General features: G+C 40.6%; 2 protein-coding genes across 2 annotated transcripts; both read right to left on the minus strand.

The window, feature by feature from the left end:
• Positions 1-698: 698 nt before the first annotated feature.
• On the minus strand, positions 699-3,728 carry LOC113591693. Its single transcript, XM_027032341.2, has 7 exons — positions 3,575-3,728; positions 2,055-2,237; positions 1,760-1,895; positions 1,544-1,645; positions 1,408-1,439; positions 1,183-1,209; positions 699-973 (listed from the first exon to the last, which is right to left on the minus strand). The coding sequence occupies exons 1-7, from the start codon at positions 3,726-3,728 to the stop codon at positions 699-701; spliced, it is 909 nt and encodes a 302-aa protein (XP_026888142.2).
• A 3,676-nt stretch (positions 3,729-7,404) lies between these two features.
• On the minus strand, positions 7,405-17,622 carry LOC113569105 (bromo adjacent homology domain-containing 1 protein). Its single transcript, XM_026997237.2, has 6 exons — positions 15,882-17,622; positions 13,679-14,034; positions 13,424-13,583; positions 12,187-12,266; positions 11,851-11,942; positions 7,405-11,708 (listed from the first exon to the last, which is right to left on the minus strand). Exons 1-6 carry the CDS (start codon positions 17,620-17,622, stop codon positions 11,522-11,524), a joined length of 2,616 nt encoding a protein of 871 aa, XP_026853038.2. The 3' UTR covers positions 7,405-11,521.
• Between the last annotated feature and the right edge of the window lie 331 nt (positions 17,623-17,953).

Consider the following 17,953-nt stretch of genomic DNA (forward strand, 5'->3'; position numbering starts at 1 on the left):
TCTTTAGGAAAGCAGGCCATTTAGGAGCATAATCCGACCACCAGATGGCAGCCATGTGTTCAATAGACCTATAGCGTCCTTCATGCCAGTTACCATGTGCAGGGCAGGTTATAAAATTAACAGTCGCAGTTCAAACTGAAAGCCAGATTGTCCATCAAAGGTACGTGCATCTGTTATAGCAATGCTCTAGATAAGTGATCTACAGATAGACAGACTATCTAGAGGTCTACCAAAGCACTCTGGAGCAACTGATTATTCATTATTTATTGCAACTGATTAAACGTTACGTGTTGCTTAGTTTGGAGAATTGACAAGACTAAAGAGTTTTACAATGATCTGAACATGCCTATATAATCGAAGTAGTAAACATCTAATTAAAACACACATTGATAACAGAGGAGCTAAGAAAGGAGAATGATGACTAAGAATAGTAGCGCATATGTGCCAGAATACTACAGTGGCTTACCCAGAAGACATTAAATAGGTGCAAATTCAAAATGTCTAAACTAAAAACCATGTACAGATCAAAGTACCACAAAACATCTAGAAAATAGTTAATACTAAATACATATCACTCACAAACCATTAGCAAAGAAAAACTCATATTTTGCAACTTAGGGACAGTAAAGTTTTTTTCTTCTCATGTGTACATATATGTACATACCTGTACATACTTCTCATGTACATACATGTGCTTTTTAGTAACAGATCTGGAAATACTGGCTGGATGACTTGTTGAGGCTTTTGTAGGTGGGGATGTCAGTAGGAGAGAAGGGGCTCTGACATGGCCTCTTCTGCAGTGGGAATGTAAAGACAGGGCTCCTCACAGCCCCTGCTTCTACCTCCTGGGAGTCTGATTTATCCAGAGGTGGCCCGTTCGCAGGCTGGTGTACACTCGGCTGCTTTGCTGTGGCAGTTGCCTCAGTAGACTCAGTCCTTTTGCTTAAGCGGCTCAGATAAATCTGCATAGTTACTAATTGAAGGGGGGCAGACCAGTAAGGGCGAGGCAAAGACAGAAAATGTGAGGGTGTGTTTAGAAAAGAGACACAGAACCAAGGAATTTATTTCTTTTTCAATTTTTTTCAGCTTTCTAATATTTCCTCTTCTGTAATTTTGAAATAGTTTTTGTTACTGAAGATTAATTAATAAGATCAATCAAATGCAAGGTGGCGTGAGGTCTACCTTTGCAGTGTGTTACATGCTGTCTTCCTAAAGAACAGAAGAGAACAAAGAACAGAGAGCATGACATTTTACATCAGATCTCAGATCTTTTTAGCCCAAAAGTCAATTAATGACATGCTAGAATATAAGAAAGCAGCTTGTCAATGATGAAGGCAGCACTGTATAATATTTCACCTTACATTTTTGAATACATACATGATTTTGCTACATACATGATTCTCTTACCTAGAACATGAACATTGGCCTCCTTTGGTTTGCTGCTGGATGAGAGTGAGCAAATAATGACAAGACGATATTCAATATTCAGGAGTATCAGAGCATGTGCAAAGCTAAGATTGTAAACTACTCTGAGCATCCTGACCTCTCTTGGCTTTTCTTGCTGGTGCTTGTGGTGGTGATGGTTGCAGAAAGTCGCCGACTCCCAGAATCGCTTGGGCTGCTTTTCACACTGCCTGGTGGACTTCTGACAAAAATGAAAGAAACATTTAACCAGGTTTAGGCGACTGATCAGTACAGTGTTGACCTGTCAGTGAGGCTCTAAACGTGAAAATCTTTCTAAGGTTTTGGCCAACATTACCTTTTGCTGGCTGGTGAAGGGCTGAAATTCCTAGAAGGCATGGAAGAGGGCTGTGTAGAGCTGGAGCCCTTCTTCAGCAGGAGGGAAGTGTTGCTGGCACCCCTGGTGGACAGGGCCAGAGACAAAGGCCTGGCTACTGGAGAAAAACAATGTTTGAGGTTTACTTCTATGATCATCCGGATTATGTAAAATCAGATCATCTGTATCAAACATGTATCCAATACGGACCTCATAATGTAAAATCCCAGGGAAATCAGATGTTTTGAGTGAAATCAGTATTGTGTGTGTGAGATACCTGGAACAGGGCCCCTCTTTGTGAAAACAGTGGATTGTTCCTCAGAGATGTTGAGTCTCTTGAGCACATCTTCCAGTGCAAGCTTTAGCAGCTGGATTTCATCCTCCTGCATCTGGACACGCTGCTCAAGGTAGGTAAGCCGGTCAGCCACCTCCATGCTACTGTATGCTGAGCTGTGGTGATCTGTTACATACACAATAGCCATATCCGCTACTGATGGTTTAGCAGTCTTCCCAAGACAGTGGTGCAGTTAACCGAGCCTCATAATATGACACCATGTAAATGATTTGAGAAGATCTGACCATTAAAATCTCAAGTCTTGCAGATGGAATTTCACAGACCAATGAAGATTATAACGACCAGAGATACCTACACAAGAGAGATTAAATACTTATACAGGTCCATGCAAATCTGTGACACTGGTGTATACACTACAGTTAGAGGAACTAAGAACTCAACATCTTTATTTGCTGGCATTTATATTTTCTAAGAAAAGCTCACTCTTTGAGGGCCAGATTCACAGAGTAAACTTTATGACTATGTAGGGAATTCTGGAGGACTGTGATCATAGACATTATTAACACCTATATGCAAGACCACTTGACAAAACTGAAAATGAAGAAATGCAGTGTATGTTGAAACAGATTAAGCATAAAATGCACATATTATAAAACAAACTGGTAAAGCACAGTTTTCTACTGTGTGATAATATATTTGCTTTGGGTTTGAATTTGTCTTTGTCAATAACAACCACATTATTTGCATAGTCTAAAACAATGAACTGTTTACCAGAGATGAAACGGAGTGTTCTGAGCCTTCATTTCATCCAACAATACTATTTTCACAAGGTCTAAATAAAGACTGGGATTAAAATAGTGTTTAATCCCAGAGTGTTAAATGGGTATTATCAAGACAGCGTCTTGTTGGAGCATAAATACAAACAGTCCCTATTTCACTGTGTGTTCATTTGTGTGACATTTACCGAGTGAGAGAAGGTGAAAGAATAACAACAAAGTAGTGAACCAAACAAATGAGTAGTAGACACTCTGGGGTCCTCTGTGACCAGATGGTGTGCACTTTATTTCACTGCAGGCATTCTATACATTTTTCATATTGTTTAGATTCCAAACAATTTTTTTCTAATTATATGCATTTTATATTTACTAACTCAAGGGTCTAGTTTGACCTCAAAAAAGCAAACTATAATGAGGTTTGATACATACACGATGACTTACGTATGCAATTTTCTAAATCAATGGCCTGTCTTGTGACAATTTACTCTTAAATACCTCAGAAATATTCTTAATAAGCTTCTCTTTCAGAGTTGTTATATATTCTACAACACCGTCTTGACATACGAGTCTTTTTGTATGAAGGCTTTAATTGTTTAAGCAAAGATTACTTTTTTATCATTAGTTATCGCAGAAAATACTGAATTTGGTTAGTTCAATACAACTTTTTTTCGATACAACTAAAACAAAACCTAATTATTAAAAAGACGGACAGAGCCAATCACTGACCTACTAAGAAGTCTGCTTCAGGGGCTACCAGCACATCTTGGCGGTAATGTTCTCTCAGCCGAGCCCCTCTACCTTGAGGGGCAACGGCTCTGGATTCCTCCAGGGGGTCCCCCATGCTTGGGTCTGGTGCCGCCACTGCCATTTCTTCCTCCATGTGACAGAGCGTCTGCCCAGTGTGGGTGTTTATGTGTGTGTTTGTGTGCGCAGGGGATAGTTTTGGCAACTAAAACATGTAATAGGCCCCACCACTGTACAATAATGCAGTGTGTACCTCTGCGTACCCTGTGTGAATTTGCTAATTCTCAGAAACACAAACACATTTATATACATGTCTTTATATGGGTGATGTCATTCTCCCAGATTACTGGTTCTGGTAAGCCATCTTAATCTTTTCCAAATATGGGGGTGTACACACATGTTGGGTTTGAGTACAAGATGAAGACAGCGCCTTGTGTATGCCAAACACCAGAGCGAGTGGACAACAAGGTGACTTTCTGATCAAATTAAGTTTAGTCAATTAATGAGAAAATCATTTCCATAAACCATAAACAACTGAATTTGAGAAATCACAAAGTGTCCCATTAGAATGTTAAAACAAATTAGAATAATTCTGAACATATTCTAAGTCAAATCTGTTCTGTGTAGTCAGATTCAGGGAATCCTGAAAGGAACCTACTTATGTGACTGATAACTCCCATGCTTACCCAAACCAAGAGATGATCAGGTGCTAAACCTGATCAAGAAAATTCATTAAAATTAGTACATTTTAAGTAAATTGTCTCTGAGCCAGACAGGGTAGAGACTGGATAGCTGAAATAAGGGTATCCTCATTAAGCTCTTGATCTGTTTTCTTGCAGCCTATGGATTGCTTTATTTTAAAAAAGATGTTCTTCAGGTACTCATTTACAGTACTCTTATACAATATTTTGGACAGCATCACCATGTACAATAACTGCACCTCACATGAGTGGTTAAAGTATATCAACTGTAAACACGTTGACCAAAGGCACTCAGAAACACTATGATTATGCCTCTTGAGGGGTCCAGGACATCTCTGTTACCAGCATCATATTTGCTAAGCTTTTCAGACCAGGAAGTTTTTGAAAATCATAAAAGTCCCTACTTATAAATTCATTAATCAGAAAATTATAAACCATCTAGGCCATTCTTCAGATTACATATTTAATGGTCAAGTTATATGAGTGCAACAGGTTTATGGATGTGTTCTGAAAAACAGAATTAGTGCAGACATATGCAGTTCTTGCAAAGGAACATTACAACAGAGAATATAATTATACACTAAATACAATACTGGCATAGAATGTCCAATAAAAAGGCACAGACCTATTCAAAATAGCAAAATATGCAGGCACAAACACACACATGGTTAACCTTTTGGGCACTCCCACGCACCTCAGATAAATACTATGTTTTAAGTAATCCCATCCTGTCAGCAAACACAGCCTGTGTGGTCAGTATTGATGCGCATGCCACAGGAAAAAGATCTGGAGAGGGCCTCCCACTGCAAGGCTCTCACCAGTGCTGTGTACTCCCTGCCCCCTCCCTGCCTCCATGCCTCCTCACAGCCCTGCACTGCTAAACTCTTTAAAGAGGACCAGAGTCCCAAGAGGAGTGCACCTACAGGGACAGGAAATGTGCACCAGGACACCAGGCTTTGCTGCAAACTGAGGCAGACAACCGGTGTCATTTCAGACACAGCAGAGCAGAGAGGACAAACGACTCACAGGAGCAAGATCAGGGGCATACGTAAACACATAGTGGGCCAAGGCCGAAAAGATCCAACAGCACTACATTCAAATCTTAGGCAGGGAGATCCAGAAGCAGACTGAACACAAAGAAATCGATGCACTCCTGACACATGAGGTACACGTGCAATACATTGACTGATATAAATGCATGCGTGCATTGCTTGGGAAAACACAATTCAGCAGACTATGCTATCTCCTAAATAGACTGAAAACATGTCCAGAAAAAGGCACAAAATATTAAGAACATGCCAGAATCAACCACTAAAAGGGTAACAAATGCACACAGACAAAATAAAAAAAATATTAGGTGAGTTTGTGAGAGCCAAGTAAGACTATGATCATGTACAAAAAAGTACAAAATTTCCTATTCAACTGTTGATTTGAAAATTTATTATTTCAGAGGTTGATAATCTGCCAGACTGAAAGTAAGCCAGTTGAAATTGTGCAGAATTGTAAGTACTTGGGCATCGTGTGTGACAGCAGACTGAGGTTCACAACCTATTCTGAGTATATCTTTAAAAAGGCCATGAACCTGCTGATGACACTGAACTGAAGAGTGAGTAGGGATATTTTTGCACTGGTCTACAGGAGTCTTGGTGAGAGCATTTTGATGTGTAATGTACACATGTGGTATGGCATTCTTGGGGCTATGGATAAGACCAAGTCACCTAGGACTGTGAATATGGTAGAGAAATTATATGTAAAGCACAAAAACAGAGATATATCAGTCATATATTTGTCTAGTAGGAAGAAAGCCCAGCAAATTGTGGATGTTCATCCTTGAGGCCAATTTCTCAATGTGCTCCCCTCTGAAAAGTATTTTTGGGTACTTCAGGCCACAAAAAATATTTCTATGAATGATTTTGTTCCTTATGGAATAAAGATTTCTCTAATTCTTAAGTTACTTAATGATCTGATGAAACCCAGTTAATTTTACCTGTAATTTAGGGATTCTGATAACTGGTGTATTCAAAGCTGGCATGTGTTCTTAGGTGTATTCTTTATTTATTTATTTTTCTTTTAGTACATATATTCTGTGCAATCTGATCAAGCCAAAGACACATTTCCAGAAGTGGACCATAAAGTTTATTCAAATTCAAGTAACTGCTGACCTCTACTGGTGAAAACTGCAATGCATTCTTTTACAATTACTTCAACTGCTCTCTAACCTCTGGTTGGATATAAGGCTTTGTGTGTGTTTGTGGATTTAATTTGTTCATCCATTTATAACCCACAAGAAAGAAACATTAATTATACACCACAACCTTGTGTCAGTTTCATAAGTAATATAAATATCTGTGTACAATTCTAAATAATACATTTAAAATTGGTGCACAGAAGTTATTATAAAATGTTGAAAGTGTCAATAACTCATTTTGAGTGAGTTGGAATAATCTGGAAATGTTTTATTTTACAGTCACTGAGAGTGTCATTTTTTTTGTCAGAACATCTTGTGAGAATTGTACATTCATGCTCCAAAAATAATTGGCGTTCCTCTGAAGTCTCTTCTCTTTCAGCTGATACTGAGGAAAACTCAAAGCATTATGTGTGACATCTTTTCATGTTTTGTCAAGTACTTTTAAATAGCTACCTTTGGGCCACCATCCAAGATGGGCTTATTAATTGTAAAACATGCACTTCTATTAAACTGTGCAATATCAGGTTACAAGCCCACCATGTATGTTAGAGAGGATTTAAAGACTGGTACACTGTAGACATGTCAGCTATTTAAGCATACAGGGCACCCTGGCAGAAGTTTTGTGTTTGAGTGCAGTGTAGGTGATGACATGTTTGATAGCAGTGTGGGTGATGACATGGACTTGGTAAAGTATGCATGCTGATGAAATTACACCTTAGGGACAAATAAGGTTTTATTGAATTGAATGGAATTTGACTGAATTGAAGTGAAAACTTGTTGGCAAGAAGTGGTGAAAATTGTCATTTTAAACAAAGTGGAAGACACAGAAACGGTCACCTGATTTTGTTTGTCACCTTGAATTCATGTATGTTGAGTTGGGGACAAGCAACAAAATCAAACAAGGAAAAAACAAATAAAACTGCTTTTAACAAAAAGACTTTTTTTTATAAATACTCTTTCATTTGAACAATAATCAGCAGGGATTCTTGTTGTCATTGAGGAAAAAAAGAAAAAAACGAGTGCATGACAAAGCGACACAAATGGTCTGATACAAACATTACCCCCCCCCCCCCCCAACGCAGTGACCAAAAATAGCTTCTTCAATCCATTTTCCTACTCTATCAAAATATATATTAGCAATAAGCATTAAACTAGCAACATAGAATGCAAACAAAAATAAATATTAGTATTGGTCAGGAGAGGGGAAACCAAAAAACCAAAACACCTCTTGTTTTTGGTCATTGTGGTTATGATTAAAAAGGAATTTTGAATCGTGCAAAGCCACATCATTGATTTTCATTGCAGAAAAGTGGTCAACTCCTGTGATACGGAGAGATTCCACATCCTTAAAAATGTACACATCCACATAAAATATGTAACTAGTTACTATGGTTACCAACAAGAATTGAAGATTCACCTGCATCTAAGTATGAAAAGAATGAAGAGAGAAGTGCATGTAAAAGATTTGCTATTTGCTCCAGGTTTAGTCAGCACTCCATCATAGTCTGGTGAGTTAACCACTGTTCTGAAAAACCTTGCTGTGAAGGAGTCCCATGAGGAGGCACTCGGCTCTTAGGGTCTCCCTGGAACATGCTGGTAATCTAGTGTTCAAGAAACCTCAAAGACCACATGTAACAATCTCTAGAAATCAACCAATATCATGAAATATGTTTAAAAATATTTTTTTGTTGTTTTTCAAAAATGAAAATGAAAGAAAAAACAAAGCAAAAATAGCAGTCTCAGTATGTGTCCATATACAAACAACCAGTGTTGTGAAGTTTTGTCACCTGGTCTTCTTGGTCCATTATGCATTCAGAGGACAGCATTCTGAAGTTTACACCATTTGTAAACTACCATGCTTTTAATTTAAGATAGACTTGTTGTGCGAGTGTAATTAGGTAATATTTGGCTCATTTCCAATAAACCAAACAAAAGTCAAATTACAGTAAATAGGAAAAGGCCACATGTATAGTGAATATTGTATGATATGAAAATGATTCACAGCAACTGATAATTCAAGTACCTATCTCACTAAGGTATGGTGAAAGAAGCCTTTCTGCAGTGACATCAGCACTTTATAGTTACTAGTTGCCAAAACTGCCCCACATGTATGCATATACACACGGGGGCCTCAATCAAAGAGAGTGCTTTGGTTTTTAACCCCTTGATGCCAACTTGGGTTTCTATAAATACAACAATTTAGTTATTTTACTGAAGACTTTACAACTTAAAAAAATTAAACAAGTCAAACAAACAAACAAAAACATGACAATTAAAACCACAAGTATTGCAATAGCACTTCAAAACACTTTTCAACTAAGATGACTTGTTTACTTGAAATATAGATATCTATATAGTTTGTATACTCAATGTTAAATAACTTCTTTAAATATAATTACAAGTCTCCTAAGTAATAGAAATGTATTGTGCAACATTTTATCTCATTTGAAAGATGGTCTGGTGATTCCTTAATCAAGATATGTACATTTCATTTTCTTCCTCCACTGATGGCTCTCAAGTACTCCATACCTTTGGATTCTAACATAATAAAATGAAACACTGTCCATGTTTAAGCTCATGCCTATTTGGTTATTATTATTTTTTAAATTTATGATCCACATCAAAACAATTTTTAATTAGACAAAACAATATAAGGACTTTGATTTAAATAGATTCCTCAAAAATAGTCCCAAAAATATATTGCATATTCTACCTTTAGAAATAGACTTAATAAAATATCTGTCTTAGGACAAATTGAAAAACAGAGAAACCTTTTTACGAATATGGGATCAAAAGCTTTTCTTTTAAACCACAATACTATTAATATAGTTTGTTTTTTTTTGTATGTTTTTTTGGAGAAGACCTGGCGATCAAGGTATAATTGCAGCAACATCTGTGCCAATGATGCAATGGAATGAAACAGGTCCTGGATATTTTGTACACATTAAACATACACTTACATATATTAGATACACTAATGCTGGAAAAATCATCTAAACTACTTTAAAGAAGAAATTCTGATACCACTGTACAAAAGTTCAATGTTTGAATAATGAATACATGAGCATGGACATAGTTCATGGTAGAGAATTAAACAACAAAATCAACTCCTTATCTTGTGCAGATCACAAGCATGGAAAAAAATGACTTCATATAGCCCGGAGCATTGTTCTGATCCTAACTTATTTTCTGTTCCTAACTAATACAGAAGGTGCAACATTTCCTAGAAGAGAGTTGATCAAGTTTAAGTCTTTCATTCAAAGCTTGGAGGTTGAGATTTAGTATACCAGCTCCAAATAGTTTTAGCAGAAAGGCCCTGATTCAATCAACACAATGCAGAATCCAGGGACCAATGCCCAATGCAGCAAAATGAAAAAAGCAAATCCAGAACAAACAATAGCAACAATCACTCACTCCTCGGCACAGAGGAAGATCATGTGAATCATTTGAATGCATAGAGTTAAATGAGATAAATGAGCTGTCATGTATTGCTGATCCACACAAACAAGTGTTCATATGACTGGTTATTAGTATTAATTCTTCAATAAAGGTAGTTTCCAGGTCATTACCAGCCTTAGATTTGTGCTGCCCAATACCAGGCTAGAGAGTCTTGGGAGTTGTTTTTCCCCTCACTCTCACAGAATCCCATTACTAACCAAAAGTTGTGCCAAGGCAAAAAAACAAACAGAGAATTAGCCAATGAGCAACACAGTTCCTATATTGTTTACACCTGTGAAACCTGCTGCATAGCCAGAAACTATGGCTACCTCATGTTGAGATTTGTTCTTTGAGTGCTGAGAGACATTCTCAAGCTTCTTTGCTGACCAAACCACTGCAGTGTGCAGTGTTGATGGAATCAGAGCCATAGGCCTAAATCTAAAGGAAAATTACTAGCAGAGCCAAAGAGAGCAACAAAAAAAGAGAAGAGTAATACTCAAGGAGTGAATTAGTGCAATTTCACTAGGGTAACTAGAAGCAAGGGAAAACGGGCAGGGGTTTGTTAAAGAAATACTCAAAATATACTCATTATATGTTTTGAGTATCTCAATTCAATATATTATAAAACATATTACAAAATGAAAAGAAGTGAATCACTTTTTTCAATCGAGGGCCCAGGCAAATTTTGGGGGTGTAATTAGTGACAATGGTGATTAACACTGTGCAGCCTTTGGTTTGGTTTATTACAGGAGTGGTAGTCATTGAAGATTGGGTCAAACTAGCTGCCTACAGAGCTACCTGCAAGTAATAAGGCAAAACATGGAGAGGAGAAAAGGGCAAACATCCCCACTGCCATCTGAACTCGAGGTTCAATTCATTGTTCACTAAATTGAATGGTAAAATTTACTGTACTTAGTCGTACACAGAAAACAGCAGAACTGAAAATATCTGCTCCAACAAAAACAACAACATGATTTGTCCACTTCCTCTTGACCCCCTGTCCACATGTATACTCCAGTAAACTAAACCAGAGTTAACGGGTGACTGCAGAACTCCAGTTGAGTGTAGTTGTGTTACACTTTAAGTCGCACTTTGAAGAACAGAAGTTTAGATTACACTCAGAATCTGAAATGGCAGCTTCATTTAACTCCCACCACCAGTGTTGTAGTCCAGTGTACAAGACAAATCACTAGAGATATACCCCCTTCACCTTGAAGGCAAGTCTGAAAGTGAAATAAGTACTACATTTGTCCTACGTTGGGGTAATATCAAATGAATAAAGCGGTCATTTGCACTCTAATAACACTCACCTTAGACACTGCCACTCTGGGGAATGTGGACTCATCTTAAAGATAACCTTGCCCATGTATCTGGACCCCTTTCAGAGCTCCCAGCTTTCTTTTAAATTATACCGGACGTCCCTTCAGCGTCTCGCCACCCTCGTAGCCTCCGTTTTCATTTACAGCAAATTAAAACCTCTCTTTCCATGAATCATGATGGTTAGAACAAAAGAAGCCAGCAGGTTCAGTAGGAGTCCTGGAGGTATGGAGGCTCTCCATCACGTGTGGGTTGCAGCTACGTGTTGGCTGCCAGCCCACACTTTTACTGCAGATTCTTCAGTATGCGGCCGTAACGGAAGTCGTAGACATGGCGACACAGGTAAACCAGCTCAGGATCGACGTCCTCGGGCACAAGTCGGTGAGAGGGGATGGCACTGTTGGAGGGACGGGGCACCACTGGGGCACACTCGGGCACTCCCTCCAGTCGGCGCTTTACCAAGGCACAAAATCTAAAACATACACAAAGCAGACTATCAACCATCCACCCACAGCTCTCTCTGGGCATGTTTCACACTGAGGCAGCAGATTATGGGATTCAGTGAGATAAAGGCATGTCACAGTTCAGAAATTTAGAAGAGCGAAATATCTCACCTACAGTACTGTGCTAGCGGCAAAACATAGCATCGATCCTCTATACATGCCACACTGTTTTCATCTTGATGCCGAGAGGCAAATATTTCATTCTGAAATAGCACAAAATATTATTTAGGACAAACTGGGGTGGGGGGGGTGTTACCACAAGATAAAATATAAAACACAAATAAATTCCACTGTTCCTTCAATGCTATTACAACTACACAGAGAAAGAACTGGATGCAAAGAGCAGTGAAATAGAGGATGCGGTCCGAGGCAAAAGGTGAACTTTGGTGTATTTACAGTATGTCTGGAACATGTGTGATCTGCCTTTACAGTGCAGGATTGGCTCACCTCACAGTGCATGCTGGGATCTCTGCCTCCCTGTGTGTGCTCAGGTCGATAGTACCAAAACAAACTCATCATCAGCTCTCCTGAAAGAGAAGAAAGGTCAGAAGAAGCCACTGCATCAGCATGTCCAGAAGAAGAACATAAAACATCTGCTTGATTGGTAACAATGTTAGGGTTTAGTCAGTAAACACAATAATGCTCTACATACGCTCTAAGATGGCTTGTCAAAAATGTCCTTCAACACCCAAACTGCCTGTAGTTGCCACATATGCTTTGAACATACACTGGACCAACATATACTATTGTTAATGTCTGGACCCAACATTCCATGCATGCACAACATTCCTTACCAGTATCTTACTGGCATAAACAAGCTTCAAGAAACCAAAACATATAATCTCACACATGAACAAATCACCACAGACGAGAAGAAACCTGAAACACAAAATCACACAAATACACACACTACAATACTGCTGTCTGACACTCTGCATGCATGAATAGTAAATATCCAGTAGAGAAATTGCCAACCAGTCACAAACACATGATAACCTTAGAGACAGTGACCCTCATAAAGTATAAATCTACCAGTGCCACAGTCACTGATCCATAGTGCAAAGCTGCCATACAAACAGCCCCAGAGAAAAACTGCAACTGGGATACATGAGGTAAACCCGACGGACGAACAAAAGGGCAGGAGTCATGCAGCATGCCACAAACTAATATAGATTATCTGGTGATTGTGTACACTTTTAATTTATAGGTGTAATCTATAGTGGATTTCATTCCCTAAATCAGCAAGCAAGTAGCATGTCTGTGCCTGAGAGGCAAAACATTTTACCATTACAAATAAAAATTACTATTACTAGTACACTGAGAGAGTGACTGCTGTGGTTCCATTTACTTAAAAGGGAACAGCTAAACTCTCAAATTCAATTACAAAATATTTTATTAATTTCATTAATAAGTTCTCTAGTCACAAAAACAATATGACACCTTAACCACAACTGTCCCTCAGGCCACAACAGGCCACAACTGTCCCTCAGGACTCCCCCCTACTGAGGAGTCAGTCTCATTTCTCATGTCTTCTACAAAATAATGGGATTACTGTCTGTTTCTAAAGCACGTCTCAAGACAAAATGAATATTCTTGTTTACAAACCTAAAGAACTGAATATTTTTGTTTTGCATGAACATGACATTAGAGGAGCTGTGATAACCATATCAGACAATCCTCTCACCTGTCTTAGGGTCGTCCCACAGAGCTGAGATCTTAGCCACATAAGGTAGGGATTTCTTTCTAGGTCCAGAGCGCAGTAGCACGGTATCTCGGACACGGATCACCTCTCCATCTCGCTCGACTCCCTCATAACACTGTCTCAGTGCTGTCTCGTCTTCCCCCTGCAAAAGAACACATCGCCAATAGATAACACATCGCCTGTAAGCAACAGTCCCATATGGCACGCGATGCCCGCCTTCAGGGAAAAGAAACCCACCGCGATGAAGACCTCTCTCTCTGTGGGCTCTCCGAAAGGACGCCAGCCATTTGTGGCGCGGTGGCGATGTACCCTTTTCGGCTGCCTCACACTCACTGGGCTGGATGCAGGTTGCTTCTGAGACAGCCTGCCACGTCCCGTAGCAATGGAGCCACTGGGTGGTTTGGTGCTTTGTGGACATTTCCTGGTTCCTGGAAGCCTGACCTCTGTCTGTCTGTTGTCTGGGAGGGTGGACAGGAGACGCGGCACAGCTGTGGAGGATGGGCTTAACCTGGGCACCGGGCAGGCAGACAGGGGCAAGGCTGGGGCTGCCAGTAGTGAGGAAGCATGATCCCCTTGAGGTGAAGAGTAGCCTTCTGCAGGTTGCAAAATGAAGCGCAACATTTAAGAACACTGACACTTCCTCAGCAATCACTCAAACTGTACAGAAATAGGCCTGGGTGATAATGTATATTTAGATGATTTTCGTGTTTCAGTGGCCCTTTTCTTGTATATGCTACTTAGCCTAAGTGATCTGCTGCATCTCAATGGGAGAGCAACAAAGAATTCAAAGACAGCGAGTATTAATTCTGTGAAAAACAATGTTATGTTACAGGGAAAAAATGCTTTTGATTCAGCAGTAGTTACTGATTTATAAAATTATTTGTAAACAACACAGACTAGTTCAGACAGTGAGCATTACTCACCACTACAACCATTTCAATTCATTGGACATCAGGCATAGTCCTTGTGTTGATTTTTGTTTATGTAAAACATTGAGATCAAAAGAAGCTTCCAGTGTTTGGTTGGTTGTAATCCAAAACATTGACAAACTTATGGTAACAGTATCCGGGCAAGACTGTCCATTTTTTACTCTCTACCGGACAGTAGGTCACATGTACCAGAGAGTAGGTTACATGTACTGGACAGCAGGTCACGTGTAGCAGAGAACAGGTCACATATACCGGAGTATAGATCACATGTACCGGAGTGGAGGTCACGTACCAGAGCATAGGTCACATGTACCGGAGAGTAGGTCACATGTACCACAGAGTAGGTCACATGTACCAGAGTGGAGGTAACATGTACCAGAGAGTAGGTCACATGTACCGGAGCATAGGTCACATATACCAGAGAGCAGGTCACATGTACCAGAGAGTAGGTCACATGTACCGGAACATAGGTCACATGTACCGTAGAGTAGGTCACATGTACCAGAGAGTAGGTCACATGTACCGGAGAACAGGTTACTTATACCGGAGATTAGGTCACATGTACCAGAGAGTAGGTCACATGTACCGGAGAGCAGGTTACTTGTACCAGAGAGTAGGTCACATGTACCGGAGAGTAGGTCACATTTACCAGAGTTGTATATGTATAGTTGTATAGTTGCATTCTTTGCCTCACTGAAAATCCATGTTCTAATCGTGATGATGTTTTTATTTTGTCTATAATTAAACGCAATCTTTTCTGTTGTATAAATGTTTAGCTAACCATAGATTAGAATGCTTGTACAAAGGGTTAAATAAAGTCAAAGCCACTAAAAAGGTCATATGGAAATGATACATGACTGAAAACAAAACAATAATTTTCTTCATATTGTCACTCATTTAAATTATCGCATTATTTTATTGTTTATCGGCCCAAGGCTAGACATAATCCTAAGTATTATTCATAAACATTATACATAAAATAAGTATAAAAGGAATGTTCCAGTGGTAAACCTTTTTCAGCATTCAAGGTAATTTAAAACAATTTTACATAATTAATTTGTGAATGCTGAATCATGTACTTGTACTCAATGTACTTGTCTAAAAATGTAACAATAAATTATGACTTACAGTTAGTTTGGCAACTAGTAGTTTAGCTCTATGTACCTGCATCCCAGTTCTGTTGGTCGGACCTTAGCTGTCTTATTAACAGAATCAGCTTTTGCAAAAGTTGACATTTTAATCTCACAAACATGTTTGACAATGGTGCAAAACCTTTGCCAGTAAAGGTCTGGCTCTGAAGAAAGTCAAATGTGTGATAATATGCAGAAATGCATCCCTCATCATCAAACACATCAATAGTGGATCAGATAATGAATACTGTTGTCTGTTGAATATAATGTCTGTTATAATGTCTAACCCAACAACATCAAATTATTCACCAATTAAGTGTTACTCGGAGCAATATCTATTTTAATAGAAGAAAAGTTAAAGCATAGAGTTGCATCTCTTACCTGTTTTAATTTGATGGCTACAGTTGGAGCAGCCTGTTGCGTAAGAGCACGCCCTGCTGGTGACTGGCTGCATAGCACTGAACGCGTAGCTGCCGACCCTGCAACCCTCGCTGAAGCAAGGCGACCCCACCGAATTGCAGAAGGCAGGGTGTGGGATACCTGAGGCATGGGGCATGGAGGAGGCCAGCAGCTTGGACCTGGGCAGCCTGCTGGGACACAAAGAGCTGTGTGCACAAGGTAGAGGCTGCGAACTCAGGCTAGCTGAAGGCGGCCCTGGATGAGTGATGTGGACATAGTAACTAGAGTAGCAGGGGTCTGCGCACAAGCATGGGTGGGCACTGAGGGTGAGGGCAGGGTGCGTCAGTGAAGACGGGGGAACCAGGCATTCGTGCTTCACTGAGGTCATGGGGTGCTCATCTGTCTCACTATAGGCCTTCTGCCCCAAGAAGAGTGCCAGCCTGTGGCAGTACTCCACGGAGCCCTCTGGAGGGCAGCAATAGTAAGGACTAAGCTCCGCCTCCACCTGCTCCTCTTTCACCACCTTAAGGGGATATCCCATCATACTGCGCGACTGGAACCCCGGTTTGGTTAGGTGGTGGTGGCAGGTGGCCCCTTCCCACTTCAGTCTGGACTCCAGACCTGCCCTGCTCTTACACACCGCACAGCAGCCAAGTGGGGAGGCTGGTTTGAAGCCCTGTGCCTTAGGCTGTCGCACCCTGGCTTTGCAGCGTGGAGCCTGCTTCCCCGTCACGCAGGCGGCCTTTCCATCCGACTTCACCCGCTGCTTGTTCCCCGTGGTGGAGCTGGTGAGCTTCAGTAGGGCAGCAGCATTGAGTCCAGCAAGGCGCCTGGGAGTGGGAGCGTATAGTCTCAACGCATTGTCATCACTCTCCTCCACCTTGCCTTTCTCTGCTTGCTTGGGGCTCTGGCACTCTTCAGTCCTGTGGGCTTGAGTGGCCCTTTTTGAAATAGAGCATATCTTTGCATTGTGGTCCACACTAACAGCAGGCGGTACCTCATGCAGATGTCTCTTAGCAAGTTTACTGCCAAGTGGCGCATCTGTCTTCTCCAGCAGCAGGCTGTTGACCGCCTCAGCATTGAGAGAAGCAAGTCGGCGTTTGCGTGGCTCCTGAGCTAGGGTTTTACTGACAGTTGCTTCTGATTTTGTTTTAGATGGCATTCGCAATGACTCCTTGGCTTTCTCTAGCTTTTTGTTAGGTTTGACATTCCTCTTTTGCGGAATTTTTCTTCGGCCTGTGTTTGGATCGTCCTTATGAAAGTCATTGCCCTGCTCCAAGCTGCCCTCCTGCAGGCGGGTAAGGATGACATGGCAGCCTAAGGGCTCTGCCTCCGGTGAGCAGCTCCTCCTTCGCAGTGGGTAGAGCTTCCTGTTCCGCTCTTCCCTTAGCTTCTTGGACACTGTCGCCTTGCCTTTCTTAGCCACGCCCTTTGCAGTCCTGCTCTTTTTCAGAGAATGCTCCAGCCTGGCTCTACTCTTACATTCATTGAGGATCCATCCTTCCATGTGGTCTCGTCCCTTTTGCTTGCCTCTCTTGGCCACCCCCTTCAGAGCTTTGTGCTCTTTTGAACAACGTTCAGGCCAAGATCTGCCCATGGTTTTACCATGGGTCCAGCCATCTACACGGTCATGACCCTCGCCATGGCAGTAGCTGAGGGAACCCTTTTTCCGAGCTTGGGTCATCACATGCTTTCCAACAGAATCTAAAGAGGACAGAGGCATAAATTTCATTAGCTGGCCTGGAATTGGATTTTCTGTTTAACACTAGAGTCCTTTCCATGGACAGAACACAAGGAACCATGGAGGATTTTCTATCCATGGCATCACTCTGTCTACCTATCAGTGATTATTCGTGTAGTGACCTCTGGTCACATTTGAATATCCTGGGACGGGACAGTCTGATTAGTGTCTGACTACATTCACTATTATCCGTTATTTATTCCAAGATATGAACATTCATTTTGTGGTGTAATTAGTAGTCAATTATTCAGTTCTGTAAAGAACCTTGAGCTTTTGATTTTGTATTAATTACTTTACATCTATACAAGCCTAC

This window comes from Electrophorus electricus, chromosome 3 (assembly GCF_013358815.1).
Source record: "Electrophorus electricus isolate fEleEle1 chromosome 3, fEleEle1.pri, whole genome shotgun sequence".
NCBI lineage: Eukaryota > Metazoa > Chordata > Actinopteri > Gymnotiformes > Gymnotidae > Electrophorus > Electrophorus electricus.

What these genes read in the sequence shown, in the direction of transcription:
- LOC113591693 (XM_027032341.2), bottom strand. Translation starts at nt 3,728, where the DNA reads ATGGAGGAAGAAATGGCAGTGGCGGCACCAGACCCAAGCATGGGGGAC. An exon ending in AAAGAGGGGCCCTGTTCCAG is followed by an intron (nt 1,896 to 2,054) that starts GTATCTCACACA and finishes GTTTTTCTCCAG; the next exon opens with TAGCCAGGCCTTTGTCTCTG. An exon ending in GCATGTAACACACTGCAAAG is followed by an intron (nt 974 to 1,182) that starts GTAGACCTCACG and finishes CCCTTCAATTAG; the next exon opens with TAACTATGCAGATTTATCTG.
- LOC113569105 (XM_026997237.2), bottom strand. Translation starts at nt 17,622, where the DNA reads ATGCCTCTGTCCTCTTTAGATTCTGTTGGAAAGCATGTGATGACCCAA. An exon ending in GTGGGACGACCCTAAGACAG is followed by an intron (nt 12,267 to 13,423) that starts GTGAGAGGATTG and finishes CTTCTCTTTCAG; the next exon opens with GAGAGCTGATGATGAGTTTG. An exon ending in CCGCTAGCACAGTACTGTAG is followed by an intron (nt 11,709 to 11,850) that starts GTGAGATATTTC and finishes TGTATGTTTTAG; the next exon opens with ATTTTGTGCCTTGGTAAAGC.